Genomic DNA, 18,277 nt, shown 5'->3' with positions numbered 1-18,277 from the left:
AGGCATTTGTCACAGCAATAAGAAAGCTAACGAGAAATGCCTGGTATCTACGGTTGCTTTCTTTTGTTTCACTTTTGTCAAAACCTGACAACCAAATCCACAAAAGAAATACAAAGAACCTCAGGCAAGGAACAACATGACCAAGTATCAAGAGAAAAGTGTTAAAATCAGCCAAAAAAAGACACACTACACACAGAGTACAAAGTGAGATGAGGCTGAATTTCTCACCTGAAGCTGGATTTTCACCTCAAGTTTTGTCAACCAGTCGATATGCTGAAGTGAAAAACACACTTTATTTCTGTGCGATTCTTACCCACACCGTACAAACTGAGGTTAACAGGAAAAAACCTCAGACAAGCCTAAAATGAAAAACCTACAAAACATCTAGGCATAATCCTTCCACTTGCCTGGAGAGAAAAGAAACAAGCCTGTATTGTCGGCGTGGGAGGACAATCAAGCGACATGAAAACCACGTGCACTTTGAGCTCTGGAAGTGGACTCTAACCAGAAAACATGGGGCAGTTGAAAAGATTAAAATGATTGATATTATCAACACAATATAGTATCCCTATATAAGTTTTCTAGATTTGATCAGTATATGGTGGTTATGTACAGTAGTTTAAAGATTGTATAAATGCATTATGGTTTTATTTTGCAAAGTTTGGTAAGTTCAAGAATGTTTATAAATAGAAAGTTAAAAATCAGAATTCATTATAACTATAACCTAAAGATGTATTTAAAGTTCCAGAAGTGAAGGAGGGAGGTGATAACATTTTTCAGAAAGAAAAGCACCCTTCAAACATGAAAAACAAGAGGTAAAGAGGTGACTCGGTGGTAAAGAGCACTGGTCGCTTTCCAGAGGACCCAGGTTTGACTCCTCACACCTTCATCTGGGCTCTCAACGTTAACTCCAGTTCCAGGGAGATAGGGCGCCCTCTTTTGAACTCTGTGGGCACTGCACACACATGGCATGCAGGCAAAACATCCATACACACAAAATCAAAATAAATGCGTAAATGACAGTAAAGATTTTAGAAGACCAAAGATGACACACTTAGTAACTACAAGTTAAAAATAGTTATCTAGGCAGAAAGATGATTCCAGGTGGGAATTTGGACCTACATGGAAAAATGACGAGCATCAGAACAGTAATATGTGGGCAAAGCTGGAACATATTTCAAAGATATCTTTAAACTATGAATTATTATAATAGAAGTAATAGTAACACAGTTTGACAAGCAAGTTATCAATCAATTTCATCAGCTCTCCCACCATCATTGCTCTACAAATCTAAGTCTGGATCTTCTTGTTTCTGCTCCCACATTGGGCACGATGTTGGACTTAGTCAGTAGAGGGCGCCAGAGAGACACTGCAGAATGAAAGGGCTTCACTTTCTTGCCTGATTCAGGACAAACAAGTGAGATGAAGAACTAGATGATAATTAGATATAGATATAGACAGACAAGGATGGAAGAGAATAGAGACTTAAAACAGAGTTAGAAGGATGGACACATGACTAGACAGATGCAGCAGATGATAGAAGTAGATACCCTGAAAAATAATAGTTAAAAGATATTTTCTTAACAATATCTCTCAAATGCATAGTTAGAAACACATACACATCTGATTCTTATGTGTTTCCTTCCTTATTTTGGTTTTTCAAGAAAGGGTTTCTCTGTAGCTTTGGAGCCTGTCCTGGAACTAGTTTTTGTAGACCAGGCTGGCCTCGAACTCAGAGATCCACCTGCGTCTGCCTTCTGAGTGCTGGGATTAACGGCCTATGCCACCACTGCCAGGCACACACCCGATTCTTAAAAGCCAGAACTTTTCTTACATTAAAAAAAACTGTTAAATTTATTCTTGATTCTTCCTAAAGCAAAAATCAAGACAAAAATACTCATTATGTCCACTGTCATTTCACATTGTACTGGAATTATTTATCAGATGATGCAATTAATTACAGAAAGGGAAGTGGAAGGGGCAGAATAAGACTGTCTGCATTTTCACGATGTGGTTATAGGCCTGCATCACTGAATAGATGAAAGGATTCCCAAGTCTATATCGAAACTACACATGAAAGCCAATGATCCCAGAAATCGGTAAATGAGTCACCAAGATGTCCGGTTATAATTAGCATAAAATGACACTTTCAATATACACAAATAACTGCCAGCCAAGACATGCAATGGAAGAACAAAGCCAGCAGCTGTCCAAAAGATACCACACACAGGGATAAATATAACAGTGCCCCAAGCCTGTATTGAGTAAAATAAACTGCTTCTTAAAAATCCAAAATCAAACCAGGTGGTGGTGGCACATGCCTGTAATCCCAGCACGCGGGAGGCAGAGGCAGGTGGATCTCTGTGAATTCACGACCAGCCTGGTCTACAAAGCAAGTTCCAGGGAAGCTAGGGCTGTAACACAGAGAAACCCTGTCTCAAAAAGCCAGGGGAAAATGCAATGCAAAATCAGATATGAACAAATTAGCTGTGGAAAGTTATTCCTTCCTGAGTGGTTCAGAATCACCCACATGCTGCTTCCTCTCATACAATGAATTAATTTATTGGGGCTCCAGTGAAGATACCAACAATTTTCTTCTCCTAGACAGACAGCACGACATCAACCATTTACAAAGCACCCAAGGATTCCAGGACAAGAAGAAGCTGTGGGCTCGGGAAGAAGGGGGAGGCTCTTGTGACAGATGGCAAGCAGAAGACACAGATTCCTTAGTTCTAACGCCGGTAATTGCACATAAACACATAGGCAGACTGGTGGATGAGAGCTGTAAAGATGAGTCGGGACAGTCAACCACAGCAAAGTGTGGATAAAAACAAACAAACAAAGGAAACCTGCTACTTTAAAAGATAATTTTTAAAATATTTTTTAAAAATTTGGATTATATCTAGCTTGCTGATTTATTATGATTAAAATAAAGTATAATTAAAGATGACTGATAATTAAAGGGTTAAAAAAGTCTGGAAATGACTCAAGCACAAACGACAATAATGTTTGATAAAGAATGATTTTTAGGAGCTAGAGAGATGACGTAGTGGTTAAGAGCACTGGCAGCTCTTCTAGAGGTCCTGAGTTCAAATCCCAGCAACCACATAGTGGCTCACAACCATCCATAATGGGATCTAATGCCCTCTTCTGGCATGCAGACATACATGCAGATAGAGCACACTCAATATAAATAAATAAATAAATAAATAAATAAATAAATAAATAAATAAATATTTTTCAGAATGAATGGCTTTTTAAATAAATGACTTGAGACAACTGGGAAACCATTTGAATGGGGGGTGTAGAATTCGAGCCGTTCCACATGTGAGACATTGTACAGAGGAATAAAAGGAATCAAAGATCTAGATGAGAAAAGAAATGCAGGTACACAGTATGAAAAGGAAAATGTCCCCCGTGCTGTGCAGGAGGTCATGAAACCTGTTGAGTTACAGGGTCAAGTTGATGGGTGCAGACTATGAGGGGATATGCCCTTCAAGAAGGTTTAGCCCAGCCTTTCTTCTATTCTTGTTGTCTGTCTCCTGGTTTTTCAAGATGTGGCTTGGGGGACGGGGGCTGTACCAGAAGCCCCCCACTACTTTAAGCAACATACAGAAGACATTTATTTGGGCTCCAGGTTTCAATCTGTACGTTGCTTCTGTCCAGTATTTTGCCACCGTGATGAAAGAGGGCAGTTAGTGCAGAAAACTGGTGCCAAGAGGTGGGACCATTGCTGCAGTAAACCTGACAGTGGGCTAATGGGTCTCAGAGTGATGTAGGCACTATGTTAGGGTCCAGCGTGGCAGGACTTCAGGAATGCTGACACCATCTGGACAGCAGGGTCTGTGTTCATGGCTTCCAGATGGGAGCAGGGACCCTGCTGGAACTTGAGGCCATTCGCGGTGCAATTTAACAAAGAATCTATGTTCTGCCCAGGTCTAGACATTTTGAGACAGGATCTTAAAATAATATGCAGATTTGTTTGGCAGGTGGAATTTCAAGACAGTGTAACGTTCAGACCATGCCATGGTCCTTACTTGCTGTTTTAAGCCCCGTTTATAACAATGATCTAGAGTGGGAAGTGGAGCAGAAGGCTGTGAGAAATACAGAGTCGGGGAGGATGGGTTTAATGTTACAGGCAAGGTGAGCACAGAGAAAGAGCTGTAATTGTTAAAATGACGGACACAACTGAAAGGCAGCCATGCACTTTGCTCGGGCACCATAAGTAATGTGTGCCCTAAGAGGGTCCTGCCCTCCATGTGAGGGTCCAGGGTGTTAAAATGCCGTCATTAGGAACACCTTCCTCTAAAAGTGAGAACTTAAGAAGAGTGAGCCTCGAGGGCACGCAGTTCAAACAGCCACCGAGGTGGGTACTTTCTCAGGCTTAGCCACGCAGGCAATCAGGGGATGCTGTACGTGGATGCTTGCGTCCACGGTGCAAGTGGGCCACGATGAGTTAGTCTCAAGATGAGCACAGACGTTGATGTCATATAGCCGGGGGTGTCCGCAGACATAAAGATTTCCAGGGTTATAGGGGTCATGGAGATCTGCATTAAAGTTCCAGAGAAAAACCAATGAGAGCAGGCAACAAGTAGCAGAACTGAATTCTGTGTCTGGAGAGATGTGCTTAGGTAAAGACTAAGTGGCAGTTAGGACTCGTGAGGGAGGCCATGTGTGCCATAGGCAGCAGAGACACAGGAATGGGACTAACCAGGCCCATTGGAGCCTAACCGATGTCACCACTTGTCACAGCTGGTTTTGGGTTCTCACTGTGGCCCAGTCTTTCTTTGCTACCCTCCTGCTCTCTTTTGGAATGGAGACATTTATTTACTCTGTGTTATCGTACAGAATAAGGATGTAACTCATGATTTGACTTTATAGGGGCTCACGGCTAAGAGTTTGCTTTAGTCTCAGAAGAGACTTTGGATTTGGGACCTTTGAACAGTGTTGGAACTGTTAAGACTCTGGGGACTATTGAAATGAATGTTGCATTATCGATGGCTATAAGCCATGGCAAGGGCATGGTTTGGGTATAAAATGTTCCCCGTAGACTCTTATGTTTAAATATATGATATCCAGTTGGTGATTCTGTTGAGAGAGATTATAGTCCCTTAGGAGCATGGGACCTAGTTCATGGATGTAGGATGCTTAGGGACAGAACTTTAAGGACTATAGGTGATTAAACACTTGGCTACATGTTCAACCTCACTTAAAAGTCACCAACTAAAACTACCCCGAATTCTCATTTGCTAAGCACTGGGACAGCGGCAAATGTGACTACATGGGGGTGTGGCCTGGGTGTGAAAAGGGCCCTTCTCATCCTTCTTTAGTAGAGGCCAGACTTTCCCTGTGAAGAGAAGTTGACAATATACTTGGTGTTTGTTTCCTAAGGCTGACGTAACCAGTTACCATAGACTAAATAGCCTTAAACAACAGAAGCCATGCAGTTTGGGAGGGCTAAGTTCAAGGTTAAAGTCTATAATTCTGTGTCTCCTTCCTAGCTTGTAGGTGTCAGCAGCCATCTGCATTCCTTGGTTATGGAGACAGCTCTAGTTTCTGCACCCATCTTCATGTGGCCTTCCCCCATAATGATTCTTTGACTCACGTCCCCCTCTGCCTTTCTCTTGTGGGAATATTCATCATCCGAGCCAGGACCCTCTTCAAGAGAGTAATCTCTTCCTTCCATCCTTAACTTGATTACACCCGCAAAGACTAGTTCACCTAATTCTGTCACATTTACACGTTCTGAGAGTTAGCTTGCCTCTAATGCCAAATTTTCTTGAAAAGGTTTTATTTATGGATGTGAGTGTTGTCTTTTGTATGTGCACCATATTCATGCTTGGTGCCCATGGAGGTCAGAGAAGGGTGTTAGATTTCCTGGAACTAGAGTTAACAATGGCTGTGAGCCACCATGCGGGTGCTGGGAACCAAATCTAGGTCCTCTGCAAGAGCAGTCAGTGCCTTCAAACACACACACACACACACACACACACACACACACACACACACACACACATATCTCCAATCCAAAGTGGTCAGTGTGTGTGTGTGTGTGTGTGCTTGTGTGTTCATGCATGCCCCAACCTTAAGGCATGTACTGTCTTTCTCTTATACTTCTCTCCCATTTAATGTTAATGCTTAAATCTACATTAAAACCTCATCTTAGTCAATTCCAACTTTATTCTTTTTTTTAAATTTATTTATTTAATTAAGGATTTCTGCCTCCTCCCCGCCACCACTTCCCATTTCCCTCCCCCTCCCCCGATCAAGTCCCTCTCCCTCATCAGCTTGAAGAGCAATCACGGTTCCCTGACCTGTGGGAAGTCCAAGGACCGCCCACCTCCATCCAGGTTTAGTAAGTTGAGCATCCAAACTGCCTAGGCTCCCCCAAAGCCAGTATGTGCAGTAGGATCAAAAACCCATTGCCATTGTTCTTGAGTTCTCAGTAGTCCTTATTGTCCGCTATGTAAGTCCGGTTTTATCCCATGCTTTTTCAGACCCGGGCTAGCTGGTCTTGGTGAATTCCCGAAAGTGAGCTTATAATTCGCGATCCTAGAGAAGCTAAATTAGAAGGTGAATCCAAAGACAAACATATAGCATCCTCCTGAATATTAACCTTCATCAGGCGATGAAAGGAGACAGAGACCCACATTGGAGCACCGGACAGAAATCTCAAGGTCCAAATCAGGAGCAGAAGGAGGGGGAGCATGAGCAAGGAACTCAGGACCGCGAGGGGTACACCCACACACTGAGACAATGGGGTTGTTCTTTTGGGAATTCACCAAGTCCAACTTTATTCTTAAAAACAAAACAAACAAAACCAAACCTTATGATTTTAAGCATTTACCCTTGATCTAGAAGCCTGACTTTGAAGAATTTAAGCTAATGACACACATCTGGCACTTTTTGAAAATAATCTCCCTAAAGTGTTTTGCAGTTGCAAAACATTAGACATTATATCAAAGCCTAAACATAGGAAATTTGTTGAGTAAGCACTACAATACTGTGAAGTCATGTAAAGAAGTGACAATTCCTATAGGTGTCATCATGATTTTGTAAAAAAAAAAAAAAAAAGAAAGACAAACACATATGTTTATCCTTACATAAAGAAATGCAAGAAAAAGAGCCAGAAAGGAAGTGGTTAAATGATGCTCAGGAGACAGGGGAGGGTCAGATGAGAGTATGACGGATGGTGTGCAATGGTGCACCACCTCCTGCAACTTTTCATATGGCTTAGACTTGGGGAATAACAGTACCATCTTACAGACTCAACAATACAATGAAGATGATAAAAGTCTCAAAGCCAAATGAAAAGATAAGCATAACAGCACATTTCAGATAACCACACAGAAGGAGAGAAAAAGAATTGAGCCAAGGATCTTCTGAACATGGCGTTTGGACCATATGCTCCCACTTTAAAGGAGAAAACACTGCCAGCAAATCTCCAAGTTTTCTTTGCAGATTTGCTTCCAGAGTGGTGTAAGCATATGACGCTGTGATATTATTTATATGCCTGTAGGACAGAGCAAAAAAGAGAAATGCAAATACAGGCCAGGACAGCAAGGAAGAATGCTGGGATACGGCTCGGTGGGAGAGTGCTTGCCTAGGATGTGTGAGGACCTAGGTTCGATCCCAAGCAAGAGAGAAACAGAGATGAAGGAGATGGGGACAGAGAAAGACAGAGGAGACAAAGACACAGAGACAGAGAAGAGAGATAAGCAAAGAGACAAAGGTAGACAGAGTGACAGGGAAAGGAGGGGAGGGAAGGGTAGACTAATGGAAGGAAGGGAAGATGAAGAGAGGGGAGAGAAAGGGGGCAAGGAATGGTCCTATAGGGCTAGATATGGATTGGAGGCATAAATTCATCCTTAGAGATATACATAAGTGCAAGCATTATAAAAAAAAATAAACCAGTCCTTAGTTGAGAAGTATCGAATGCTCTTGAGAATCCATGAATCTCTTTTAGTAGTACTAATAAATAAATATTTATTATAAATAAGTACTTATATATACCTATATCAAAAATATATGGAAACTGTGATATGGGACATGCACAACATATAAAGGGTGTAGGGGAATGAAGCAAGTGACTATGTACCCGGCAAAGATGAGGCAATTTACAGTCTCTGTAAGAACTCAGCTTGGCATGCCTGCATCCATCTTGAGCTGCAATGACCGTGATTGGCCCCTAATGATCCTAGTTAGTTTCCCTGTGTAATTTCCCAGTTCTCTACAGATAGAAGAACTGTCTCAGGGTATGTGAAGTGCTGCAACAGGACCAGAAGTGGGCCTGACTCAAATCCTAATCTAAAATAATTCCAGTGCAATGAAGTCACTCATACTAGCCAAACAAGTAGCCCCCATTTGGTCCCAGTGATTGGATGCATTTGGACTTGATACCACCGAGGGTCATGCTTCTGTCAGTAAGTCCACAAAATCACACTTCATGTCAGATGCCCACCTCCATACACCAGGATGTTCCAGAGCAATCTTTCAGACCAAACCCAGGAACACTCAACCAACTAACCTTCAATCCCAGACCCTATTACTTTTTTTTTTTCTATTCTTTGGGTAAGCTATATTGACTTTAAGTCTCATCTCAAGAGTAGGAAGGGACACATAACAAAGCTGACACATGACAACCTGCTATTGGGTCTTAAAGGGTCTTTTCCAGCTCTGACTCAGCACTTGCTCGTGAGGATCAGTCTCAACACAGACAGTTGTACGTGGACCTTGCAACAGGCTTTTTGTTGGAAAAAGTGACCCAGTAGGAACCTGGTCTCCAGCACTAGACTGACAGTTCCTTAGGGAAAAGACAGTGGGTCTTAAATTCCATCCAAATCCACTAATGGTTCCCAGAAGCAGCCATGAGGCCCATCATAACCTTTTTTCTAGAACCTTCACTCTCCACCCTGCGAGAGTGAGCCTCTTGCGAATTCCGGTTATTGTTGGGGCCACAGGATCAGCCTGCGGAATTTCCAGAAAGTCAACCATATCCCAGCAGGGTGTTAATCAGTAACACCCCAAGGGGACCACACTTTGGAATAACAAATATTTGCACAACGCTCTGGGCCACAAGCTTCTGCTTGCCTCTTTGCTCTGAATGATCTTCTTAACACCAGAGATCAGAACTGGTAAGAGGCGGTGGATGGCGGGGTCCTCCTGCATGTCTAACAGGGCAGGGGTGGGGAGAAGCGCTGCTTCCACTCTCTCCTAGTGGGCTTCAAGGTGAGATCTGGGGGGAAGGCATGCTGTCTTTTAGCTTAGACCCCAAAGGGCTGTAAATCCAAGTTGGTCTTGGGGTGGCATAAAAGGCATGTCAGCCAGAGATAGGAGGCGGCCAGGGGAATGGCTCTGAAGACTTGGTAGTTGTCTGCCATAGCTCACTGCCCAGGCTAGCGAGCCTGGTCCCACCAGGGCTGGGGAGAGGCAAGGGAGGCACTGCTCCACACACGCTGCTCAGAGCTGAGTGTCAGGTCAACAGCCCATTTCCTGCTGTTCGGGCTCTGAGTGGGCAGGTGTGTCCTCAGCACACCTGATGGTGCCCTGCTCCAGGGAGCACCATCCAGGGAGTACCCTACGTATATCGTGGATGGTTCCTATGACAAACAAAGGCCTGAAAGGACAAGTTACACTGTTCAGTAAGCAGGTGTCGTAACACCGGTAACAGACGTTACAGGGCTACTTCAGGAACAGTGAGACTCAGTCCTAGGAAAGGGTGACATCAAGCTGATGCACTGGCAAAGTTCCCTGATGGCTGAGACAATCAGAAGCAACTGTGAAATCAGGAATACTCAGAGGGCTTAAGTTACAAAGCTGAACTAAACACAGTGATGGAATTCTCCTGGGCAACTCGGGCTATTGGGACAGAAAATAACAAATTCAGGAAGCTTAACAAATATGTCTTCACGGTTCTAGCGGTCCAAGATGAGGGGCAGCATGGTTGGGTGTGGTGAGGACCCACTTACTGGTTTGCGAATGGCTGTCCTCTCAATGTGTCCTTGGTGGAGAGAGGAAGGTTCCAGTGTCTCGTATTCTAAGGACACAAGCTAGCACCAATCTCCCTATGCTTATGACCTCTTCCAGCCACCTCTCAAAGGCCCCACCTTGCCATGTCTTCACCTTAGAGGGTAGGGCTTCAGTTATGAATTGTGAAGGAACAGAGGTATGGTGTCCATAACCGAAATGAAGGCATGATACTGGGAATATTTTGTACCTGGAAGGAGCTAACAACTCAATGCTTACAGCAATGTGGTGGCCTACGAAGTGTGGTCTTGTCATTAGCACTGGGAAGCAAATCCTATATAGTGACATTTGAGAAACCCAGCGGGTCATTCAGGCTGGAAGGCAAGGGTAGGATTGGTTTCTGTGAGGAATTTAGCAAAGCAAGTGGCAAGGGCCTGTGTCCTAGGGCTGGATGTGGTTTGTGACAAGTACAGAGGAGGGACTGGGAGCAGTTCGGAAGCTGCTTGTCACATTCTGACTTGGGGTCCCATGGTTAGAGTGAGGGGCTCTACTGCTGGGAACTGTCAAGCATCCCCCACAGGATACCTACTGACCTGGGTATCCTGTTATCCAGGCCTTCCTGTGGGCCAGCAGAGAGTGGACTATTGGGGACATCTTAGTGGCATATATGTCAGACTCTAGGATACTGGTAATATGGATGAATACACTGAATGGCACAGTCCCAGAGCCAGGTTTTGGATCTGAGTGTGAAGAGGAAATTTCAGGAAGGTAGCAGCTGGCATCAGAGGGAAGAGTATGGTACTAGAATGCCACTGCCAGGGCAAAGTGAGCTTCTACTGGGCTGTGGGTAGAGGAAGGGAGGAGCCCTTCCAGGAACTGTATACAGGGCACACAGAGGAGGAAGGCCTTAAATCACAAAGCTCTACGTGGGACACCTTCCTTTGGTCATACTCCCTCTTAGACCCTCCAAATCCCCAGTCAAAGGTGTCACACATCAAGGCCCTGGGGCTCAGCATGGAGGGGCTGTATGATATATCTTGCAGCCAAATGATAATGGCGAAGCCCGAAGCAGATCAGTAAATGGCCCTAACTCCCACCTGGTCCTGCTCGGAGGCCCATTCCATAGAAAAGAGCCGTACCCGGCCTTGCCGGAGGAAAGCCAGTGAGCAGAAACTGGGGGAGAGACCACAAGCTGCTCAAGAACCTGGCAGAGGACAGGACTTGGAAGAAGGCTTGTAAACCCCCCCCCCCAATGTAGTGTCCCCCAACCTAAGTGCTCCAGGTCAGTCTAGGATATAGCTAACCTGCAAGAACCCAGAGAAGCCCACACCTAGCAAAAATGTTTTATTAGGTATTAAGACTCTCTCTCTCTCTCTCTCTCTCTCTCTCTCTCCCTCCCTCCCTCCCTCCTTCCCTCCCCCCCTCCCAGGATGAAGTGGCCCCTGGCCTCCACAGCTGAGCATATGAGGGCAGCCTCTAGCCTGTTGCTTCCTGTCCTCCTGGCAGAAGTGTGTCTGGCGACCAGTTTAAACTTCAGCTCCCATTTACCAGAGGCCCAGGCAGAGTTAGAGTCTCAGGATCCTCAGAACCAGACTTGGGTTCCTAGCGATGAAGAGGAGGAAGAATATTGGCTGAGGACCAGCCAGCAGCAGCTGTCCAATGAGACTTCAAACTTTGGGTTCAGCCTGCTACGGAAGATCTCCATGAGACACGACGGCAATGTAATCTTTTCGCCATTTGGCCTGTCTGTGGCTATGGTGAACTTGATGTTGGGGGCCAAGGGAGAGACCAAAGTCCAGGTGGAGAATGGGCTCCATCTACAGGCCCTGAGTCAGGCAGAACCCCTCATCCTCCCATCCCTCTTCAAGAGGCTCAGAGAAACCCTCTCCAACAATCAGGAGCTAGACCTCACCCAGGGGAGCTTTGCCTTCATCCACAAGGACTTTGACATCAAAGAGACCTACCTCAATCTATCCAAGAAGTATTTTGATACAGAGTGTGTGCCTACAAATTTTCGAAATTCCTCACAGGCCAAAGGGCTTATGAACTACTACATTAACAAAGAGACTCAGGGGAAAATTCCCAAGCTCTTTGATGAGATTAATCCTGAAACAAAGTTAATTCTGGTGGACTACATCTTGTTCAAAGGTATTTTGTTAGTTCTCTGTTGCTGCAAAGCCATGGGAACCTGACCCTCTCTCCCTTTTCTTCTTCTGGTCAGTGTAATTAGTGCAAAAGGATGCTCTGCAAGCATGGACTCTGCCTTACAGGTCCAGCACACATTGAAGAGGGAACGATGCTCTCTCTGAGGCATCTCTTAACACCTGCAGACCTGTGGTTCTCAGTTCCCACAGCTCCTCTGCCTGGTTTTCTTGCTAATGTTTGAGAGAGGTAGCACAGGTGTATTGAATGTGAAGCTCACGATCAGTAAGACTTGGGCTGCATCTCCCATTCTCTGTTTTTGTGACCTGGGCCAAAAGCGTTAGTGCGTGCGTGCGTGCGTGTGTGTGTCTGTGTGCAGGTAAACCCAGAGGTCAGAGGTGTTAGATCGTCCTTGAATTGGAGTTACAGGCAGTATGGGTGCTAGGAACCACACTTGAATTCTCTGTACAAGCAGTATGTGCTCTTAACTGCTAAGCCACCTCTCCAGTACCCTGATCTTAGATTTTTTTAATATAAAAATTGGGATTCTAACTTGCTATAGGTACAAAGCCACCACAGCTGACATACGCTAGGTACTGCACATTGTGCTTAGAACTTACTACCCACCATGGGACAGGAATAGGTGGCATCTTTGCTATTCCTGGTAGTCAATGTAGCAAGCAGAGTAGGGCCACTGTCTCCTTTCTTAAAGAGATGCAGGTGAAGATTGAAGAAGCTAGGTTGATCAGGATCACAAATGGATGGTAGAAGCTAGATACAAAGAAGGATCCCATAACCTCATTACCCCAATTTCTTCCAGCTCCAACAGGGCACAGGGTATGGTGTGGATGCCTCTGGTACTTAAAGCTGTACCAGGAGCCTCACAAAGCCCTAGATTGAAGGGTCATTTGCCAGGACCCCAAAACAGATACTCAGTAGAGTCGTGTAGTGGCCTCTCCTCTCAGAGTCACATGAAGCAATGTTGAACTGGAAAAACCCCTACTATCAGTAAAGTATATGTTTGCATAAGGGCATGATGGGGCCATGTGGTAGCCAGGAGTCCCTCATGCAGAGTCATTGGAAGCCATCCACCAGGAAATGAAGTTTTGTTCAGATCCAGAATAAGGGAACAAATGAGAGGAAGGGTCATCTTTGTCTTTGTGGGTGGTTCCATGATGGGTCATGGTTAGAGCTAAAGTTTGATGTTTGGGGAATTCATTGCCTGGGCTATGGTTCAAGCAAACTCAAAAAAGGAGTGGCACTCCCTGTTCGGAGTAAATGGGGTAGGTAGGGTAGTCTCTCCTCCATCACTCAAGCAAAACCAGTGTGTTCTGTGGAGGCTTGCTTCCATAGGGGCTTTCTTCTCACTTGTTCAGGGAAGTGGCTGACTCCATTTGATCCCGTCTTCACTGAGGCTGACAATTTCCACCTGGACAAATACAAGGCAGTTAAGGTGCCCATGATGTACCGGGAAGGCAACTTTGCTTCCACCTTTGATAAGAAGTTCCGTTGTCACATCCTCAAACTGCCCTACCAAGGAAATGCCACCATGCTAGTGGTCCTCATGGAGAAAACAGGTGACCACTTGGCCCTAGAGGACTACCTGACCATAGACCTTGTGGAGACATGGCTCCAGGATATGAAAACCAGGTATGTTGCTTCCCCTGCTTCTCAGATTTGGCCTGCCATCCTCATGATCACTCCCAACAGTTTTACCCAATGCTCTGTGGCTTACTGCCCATGTTTCCCTGTGAGTACCAAGCTCCTACAGGTAGAAGCAATATCTGTCCTGTTTTCTATTCTATCTTTAACATCCTCAGTGTAGGCCTAGCTTTACTGTTTATTAACTCAGCAAATACAACTATTTGCCTATTGAGATACCTCTTGGTATATGTACTTTTGACTACTCTTTATAGAGCAAGAAAACTGAAAATTAAGATTAATTTGATGTCATTAGTAGCTTTTTTTTCTGAGCCACAAAACTCATCTTTCCAAATTTCATAATCTCAGAGAACTCTGAGGGAAAATAAATAACTTTGGAGCCTTCCTGGCTAAGATGGCTGGGCTAGTTGAAAGCCCTCTTTGCTTCCTCTGTCTGCTCATCCCCATGTTCTCTGGGGATACTTGGTCTGGGGTACTGGGCTGGGACAGCATCCTCCAGCAGTCTGAAGGGATGCAGGAAGCAGCTAGGAAGTTGGTTGGGGTTGTTTTTTCAACATAAGGAAGTGGACATGGAGTGTGGCATCCTTTGCTAATTCTTTGGATTTTGCATAGTGAGCTAAGAAACTAGCTCTCTGGGGGAGACAAAGTGACTCTTCATAAGGCTAAAGTATTTTCTCTGAGACAGAACACTATGAAAGGATCACATGAGCTATGTAAAGTTGGGCAAATATTCTTGGAGGAAGGAAGAAACTATGTCCTTATCAGCAGTCCCTAGCCATTTTACCATCATCTGTCCATGTGCCACAGGAAAATGGAGGTTTTCTTCCCCAAGTTCAAGCTGGACCAGAGGTATGAGATGCACAAGCTGCTCCAGCAGATGGGAATCAGGAGAATCTTTTCCACCTCAGCTGACCTCAGCGAACTCTCAGCCGTGGCAAGAAATCTTCAGGTGTCCAAGGCAAGTCAGAGGCTGCGCTGAGGCCCAGTCCTCAGCTACAAAGCCATTGAAACCAACAAATACTGTGCAAACCATGTCGTTGTGATTAAATGTCTAGCTTTGGTAAGGAATTTTACTCCAGTTCTAATAATTTGAAGTAGCATCCAAGCCGGGTGTTCTAAGAACCTCAAGCCATGCTACTCAAACACCTTTTAAACTAGGTTCTCATTGGAAGAGCTCCATCCCTCTTCTCTCCCAAGGTCTAGGGAGGCATCCGCTCCTCAGACAGACTGCCTTATAACCCATCAGTACCTGTGTTGAATATCAAAAAGGCTCATGAAATTATATCACCTTTAGTATGAAAGAAACCCCGAGTCATCACCTGGCCCAGCCTGCCATGCCTTGTGATGGACATTATACCTCCTCTATACTTACCCTTAGAAGACCCTCTTGTTCTTCCTCTCCCCACCGTTCCCCCTCCTTCCCATTCTTCAGACGAGGGTCTCATCCCTTCTTTGAAAAACAGCCTAATACACAAATGGCTGATTATTTTGCAATATGTTGACTGGTAAGTACTCCAACTCACACTTTTTGGTCCTGTGTCTGAAATACTGAGAACAAGTTTATTCAGCTTTGGTACTAGTAAGCACATACTTTGTATGTATGAGAGCTGGTACCTCTGGAAGATATTTTGAGGTGCCTGGACATACCAAACCCTTTGGTGTACTTCTGGTTAGCACTGCTAGCTCGCACCAAATCTCTTTTGCTAATTAGTGTTCTTCTGGGAAGTAATCTTGGTTCTTGCAGCAGTTCTGTGCACTGCAGTGAACTAGTGAGCATTCCTGGCCTGTGCTCATTGCAACTCTGCCCCTCATCATTACAAACAAGGTTTGATTCAGATTTGTTCATACAATTGTTAATTCTGAGAGATTTAAATTGGTACCCATGTAAGTAGGAGCCAGCAGGGAAACCTCCGCCTGAGTAAAGACAACCAGGGTCCAGGAAGGCACCATAAACCCTGAGGCTTGCCCACAGGAAATGCCTCAGAGCAATATCAGGCAGCCCAAAGTGCCTTCAAGGCCCAGGAGCTCAGCTCAAGAAGCAGCATTACAAAGAACATGTTCAATAAATACATCCTAGATGCCCACATGTAGAAATTTACCAGCCAGCTTCCCTGATCCCAAGCCTAGGATGCATCTCACAGACCCCACACCAGATGCCATAGCCTCCTGGTATTTTTTTTTATTTATTTATGAGGCAGTCTATGGCACAATCTCATGCACCTCTTGGCAAAGATAGGCTGCAACATTGAACCTCAGGAACATGGCTGGGTAGGCAGAACTACTGTGGAGATTTTCTGTCAATTCCCTTTTCCCATTGCCACACAAATAGTCTTCCGCGTCCTTTCCTTTTCTAGGTCTTACAACAATCGGTGCTTGAAGTAGATGAAAGAGGAACTGAGGCAGTGGCAGGGACACTGTCTGAGATTGTCGCTTACTCCATGCCTCCTGTCATCAAAGTGAACCGACCTTTTCATTTCATGATCTATGAGGAGATGTTCAAGATGCTTCTGTTCCTGGGCAGAGTGGTGAACCCCACTGTCCTGTGACTCAGGCGTGTGTAATCAGATGCTGAGTCAGAGGGGTCTGAACCACAGGACGCCAGTGGTCAATGGTAAAGAGTGTGCCCTCCTCTGCATCTGGCCAGTTTGTTGTGGCTGTTCTCTGATTAACACAGAAATTAAAATGACTCATATTTTAAGGAGATTCTGTGCAATCTGTCCAGCATTTTAAACTTGTTCCTGAGAGCCTTTGTTGACTGACTGAAGACTAGCTGAGCAGAGTCTTTCTCTGCAGCTCACATATCTGCACGTTGAGAGCAGTAGGTAGGGCAGCTGGTGTCTCTGGACAGTCTCTGGGGAGCACATGGGCATTCTCCTACAGGCATACTTCTCCCTCTAGTTCTCTCATGCAAAATCAGGGTTTTAATTTAGTTTATCCCAGAATTCCTCTGTCTCTCTCTTTCCCTCTCTCTCTTCTTCCCCACCCCCATCCACCCTCCATTGACAGGGGCCTACAACATAGCTCTAACTGGCATGGAACTCTATGAAGATCAGGCTGGCCTTGAACTTGAAGAAATCCACCTGCTTCTGCCTCCTGAGTGTTGGAATTAAAGGTGTGCGCCACCATGCTCAGAGGGTTTTTGCATTGTAATATGTTTTAATTAATCACAGAATTCTTTCATTTTTATTAAAATTAGCATGAAATCACCACAATCTATCCTAATCACAATGTCTGGCTCAACAATACCCCCTCATTTCCATGATACATCTAGTCACATATTTCCATCACAGGAACCACAGATCATCCAGTTCAATGCTTTTGTTTTATACAGAAAACAAATGGGCCAGAACTAGGGCCACATCCTGACTTTCAGGAATGACAGGCACTTTTTCCTCTGTGCACTCCTTTCTTCCTAAGAGTTTATATATGTACGTATAAATACATATGCTGTAGCAATGAATACAGTCTCATTTTTGCCAACAAAAAGTATGTCTTGTTCATTGTTGATTAAGGACACATTTTCATGAGCCTTTATCATATGGAGGGCCTTGACTATAGTGCCCACTGTACGTGATGAATATATCAAGTCTTCTATCTCAGTGGGAGGAAAACACTTGCCCAAGGCCACTCAGTAGGACCATGGTAAGTCAATCCTTCCTTCTTATTCTAGTCTCAAGTCTCCATCTTCCCTCTCTAAAAGTCTCTCAGAGACTGCCTTGATCATCCACTGTGGTTAAACAAAAGTAAGCATGGACTTCGTCCCAATATGAAAGGAAAATGAAAATCCCTCTAAAGCATTCTTGGGTAGTCAGTTTCTATCTTATAGAAATGAGATAAGACAGTACTTTGGAACTGGGCGGTGGTAGCACACACTTTAATCCCAGCACTCGCAAAGCAGAGGCAGGCAGATCTCTGAGTTCGAGGCCAGCCTGGTCTACAGAGTGAGTTCCAGATCAGCCAGGACTGTTACATAGAGAAATCCTGTCTCTAAAACACAAACAAACAAAAAGACAGTACTTTGGGAATAATCAGAGATTCCTGAATGAGGCTAACTAGTCTCAAAATGTCAGCTGTGTTGACGAAATTCTTAGTTGCACTTCTATCAGCTGTCGAATAATAAACACACCTAAAGGTAACTAGTTCCTTAGTGACTTAATGGCTGAAGCCAAGAGTAACATGAGCAGGAGGCAGTCTAAACCAGACTTCCTCACCATAGTTTCAACATTAACTCACTCTGTAGTTATCCCAGGCATTAATGGTGTTCACTTAGGACCAGAAAACTCTTGGGCCTAGGAAAAGAGACAAGAGAGGACAGCTCTAACTGGCATTCATATGTACTTGTGTTCAGTTATTTGGTTGTGCTTGTGGGGAAATAGTAGGAAGAGAAATTTTATTTTTTTTAAAGATTTATTTTATGACTCAAGTCCAAATGGATTAAAGACCTCAATATCAGTCCGAACACACTGAACCTGATAGAAGAGAAAGTGGGAAGTACTCTACAACACAT

General features: G+C 44.5%; 1 protein-coding gene across 1 annotated transcript; it reads left to right on the top strand.

The window, feature by feature from the left end:
• The first annotated feature begins 9,081 nt into the window (after positions 1 to 9,081).
• Positions 9,082 to 16,468, top strand: Serpina10 (serpin family A member 10). The gene is made up of 5 exons (XM_005343497.2): positions 9,082 to 9,134; positions 11,396 to 12,114; positions 13,485 to 13,758; positions 14,578 to 14,728; positions 16,125 to 16,468. Exons 2-5 carry the CDS (start codon positions 11,397 to 11,399, stop codon positions 16,314 to 16,316), a joined length of 1,335 nt encoding a protein of 444 aa, XP_005343554.1. The 5' UTR covers positions 9,082 to 9,134; position 11,396; the 3' UTR covers positions 16,317 to 16,468.
• The last annotated feature ends 1,809 nt before the right edge of the window (positions 16,469 to 18,277 follow it).

This window comes from Microtus ochrogaster, chromosome 1, assembly GCF_000317375.1.
Source record: "Microtus ochrogaster isolate Prairie Vole_2 chromosome 1, MicOch1.0, whole genome shotgun sequence".
Classification (NCBI taxonomy): domain Eukaryota; kingdom Metazoa; phylum Chordata; class Mammalia; order Rodentia; family Cricetidae; genus Microtus; species Microtus ochrogaster.
Note: the sequence above shows the minus strand (reverse complement) of the source record. Positions and strands in the feature narration are given on the sequence as shown.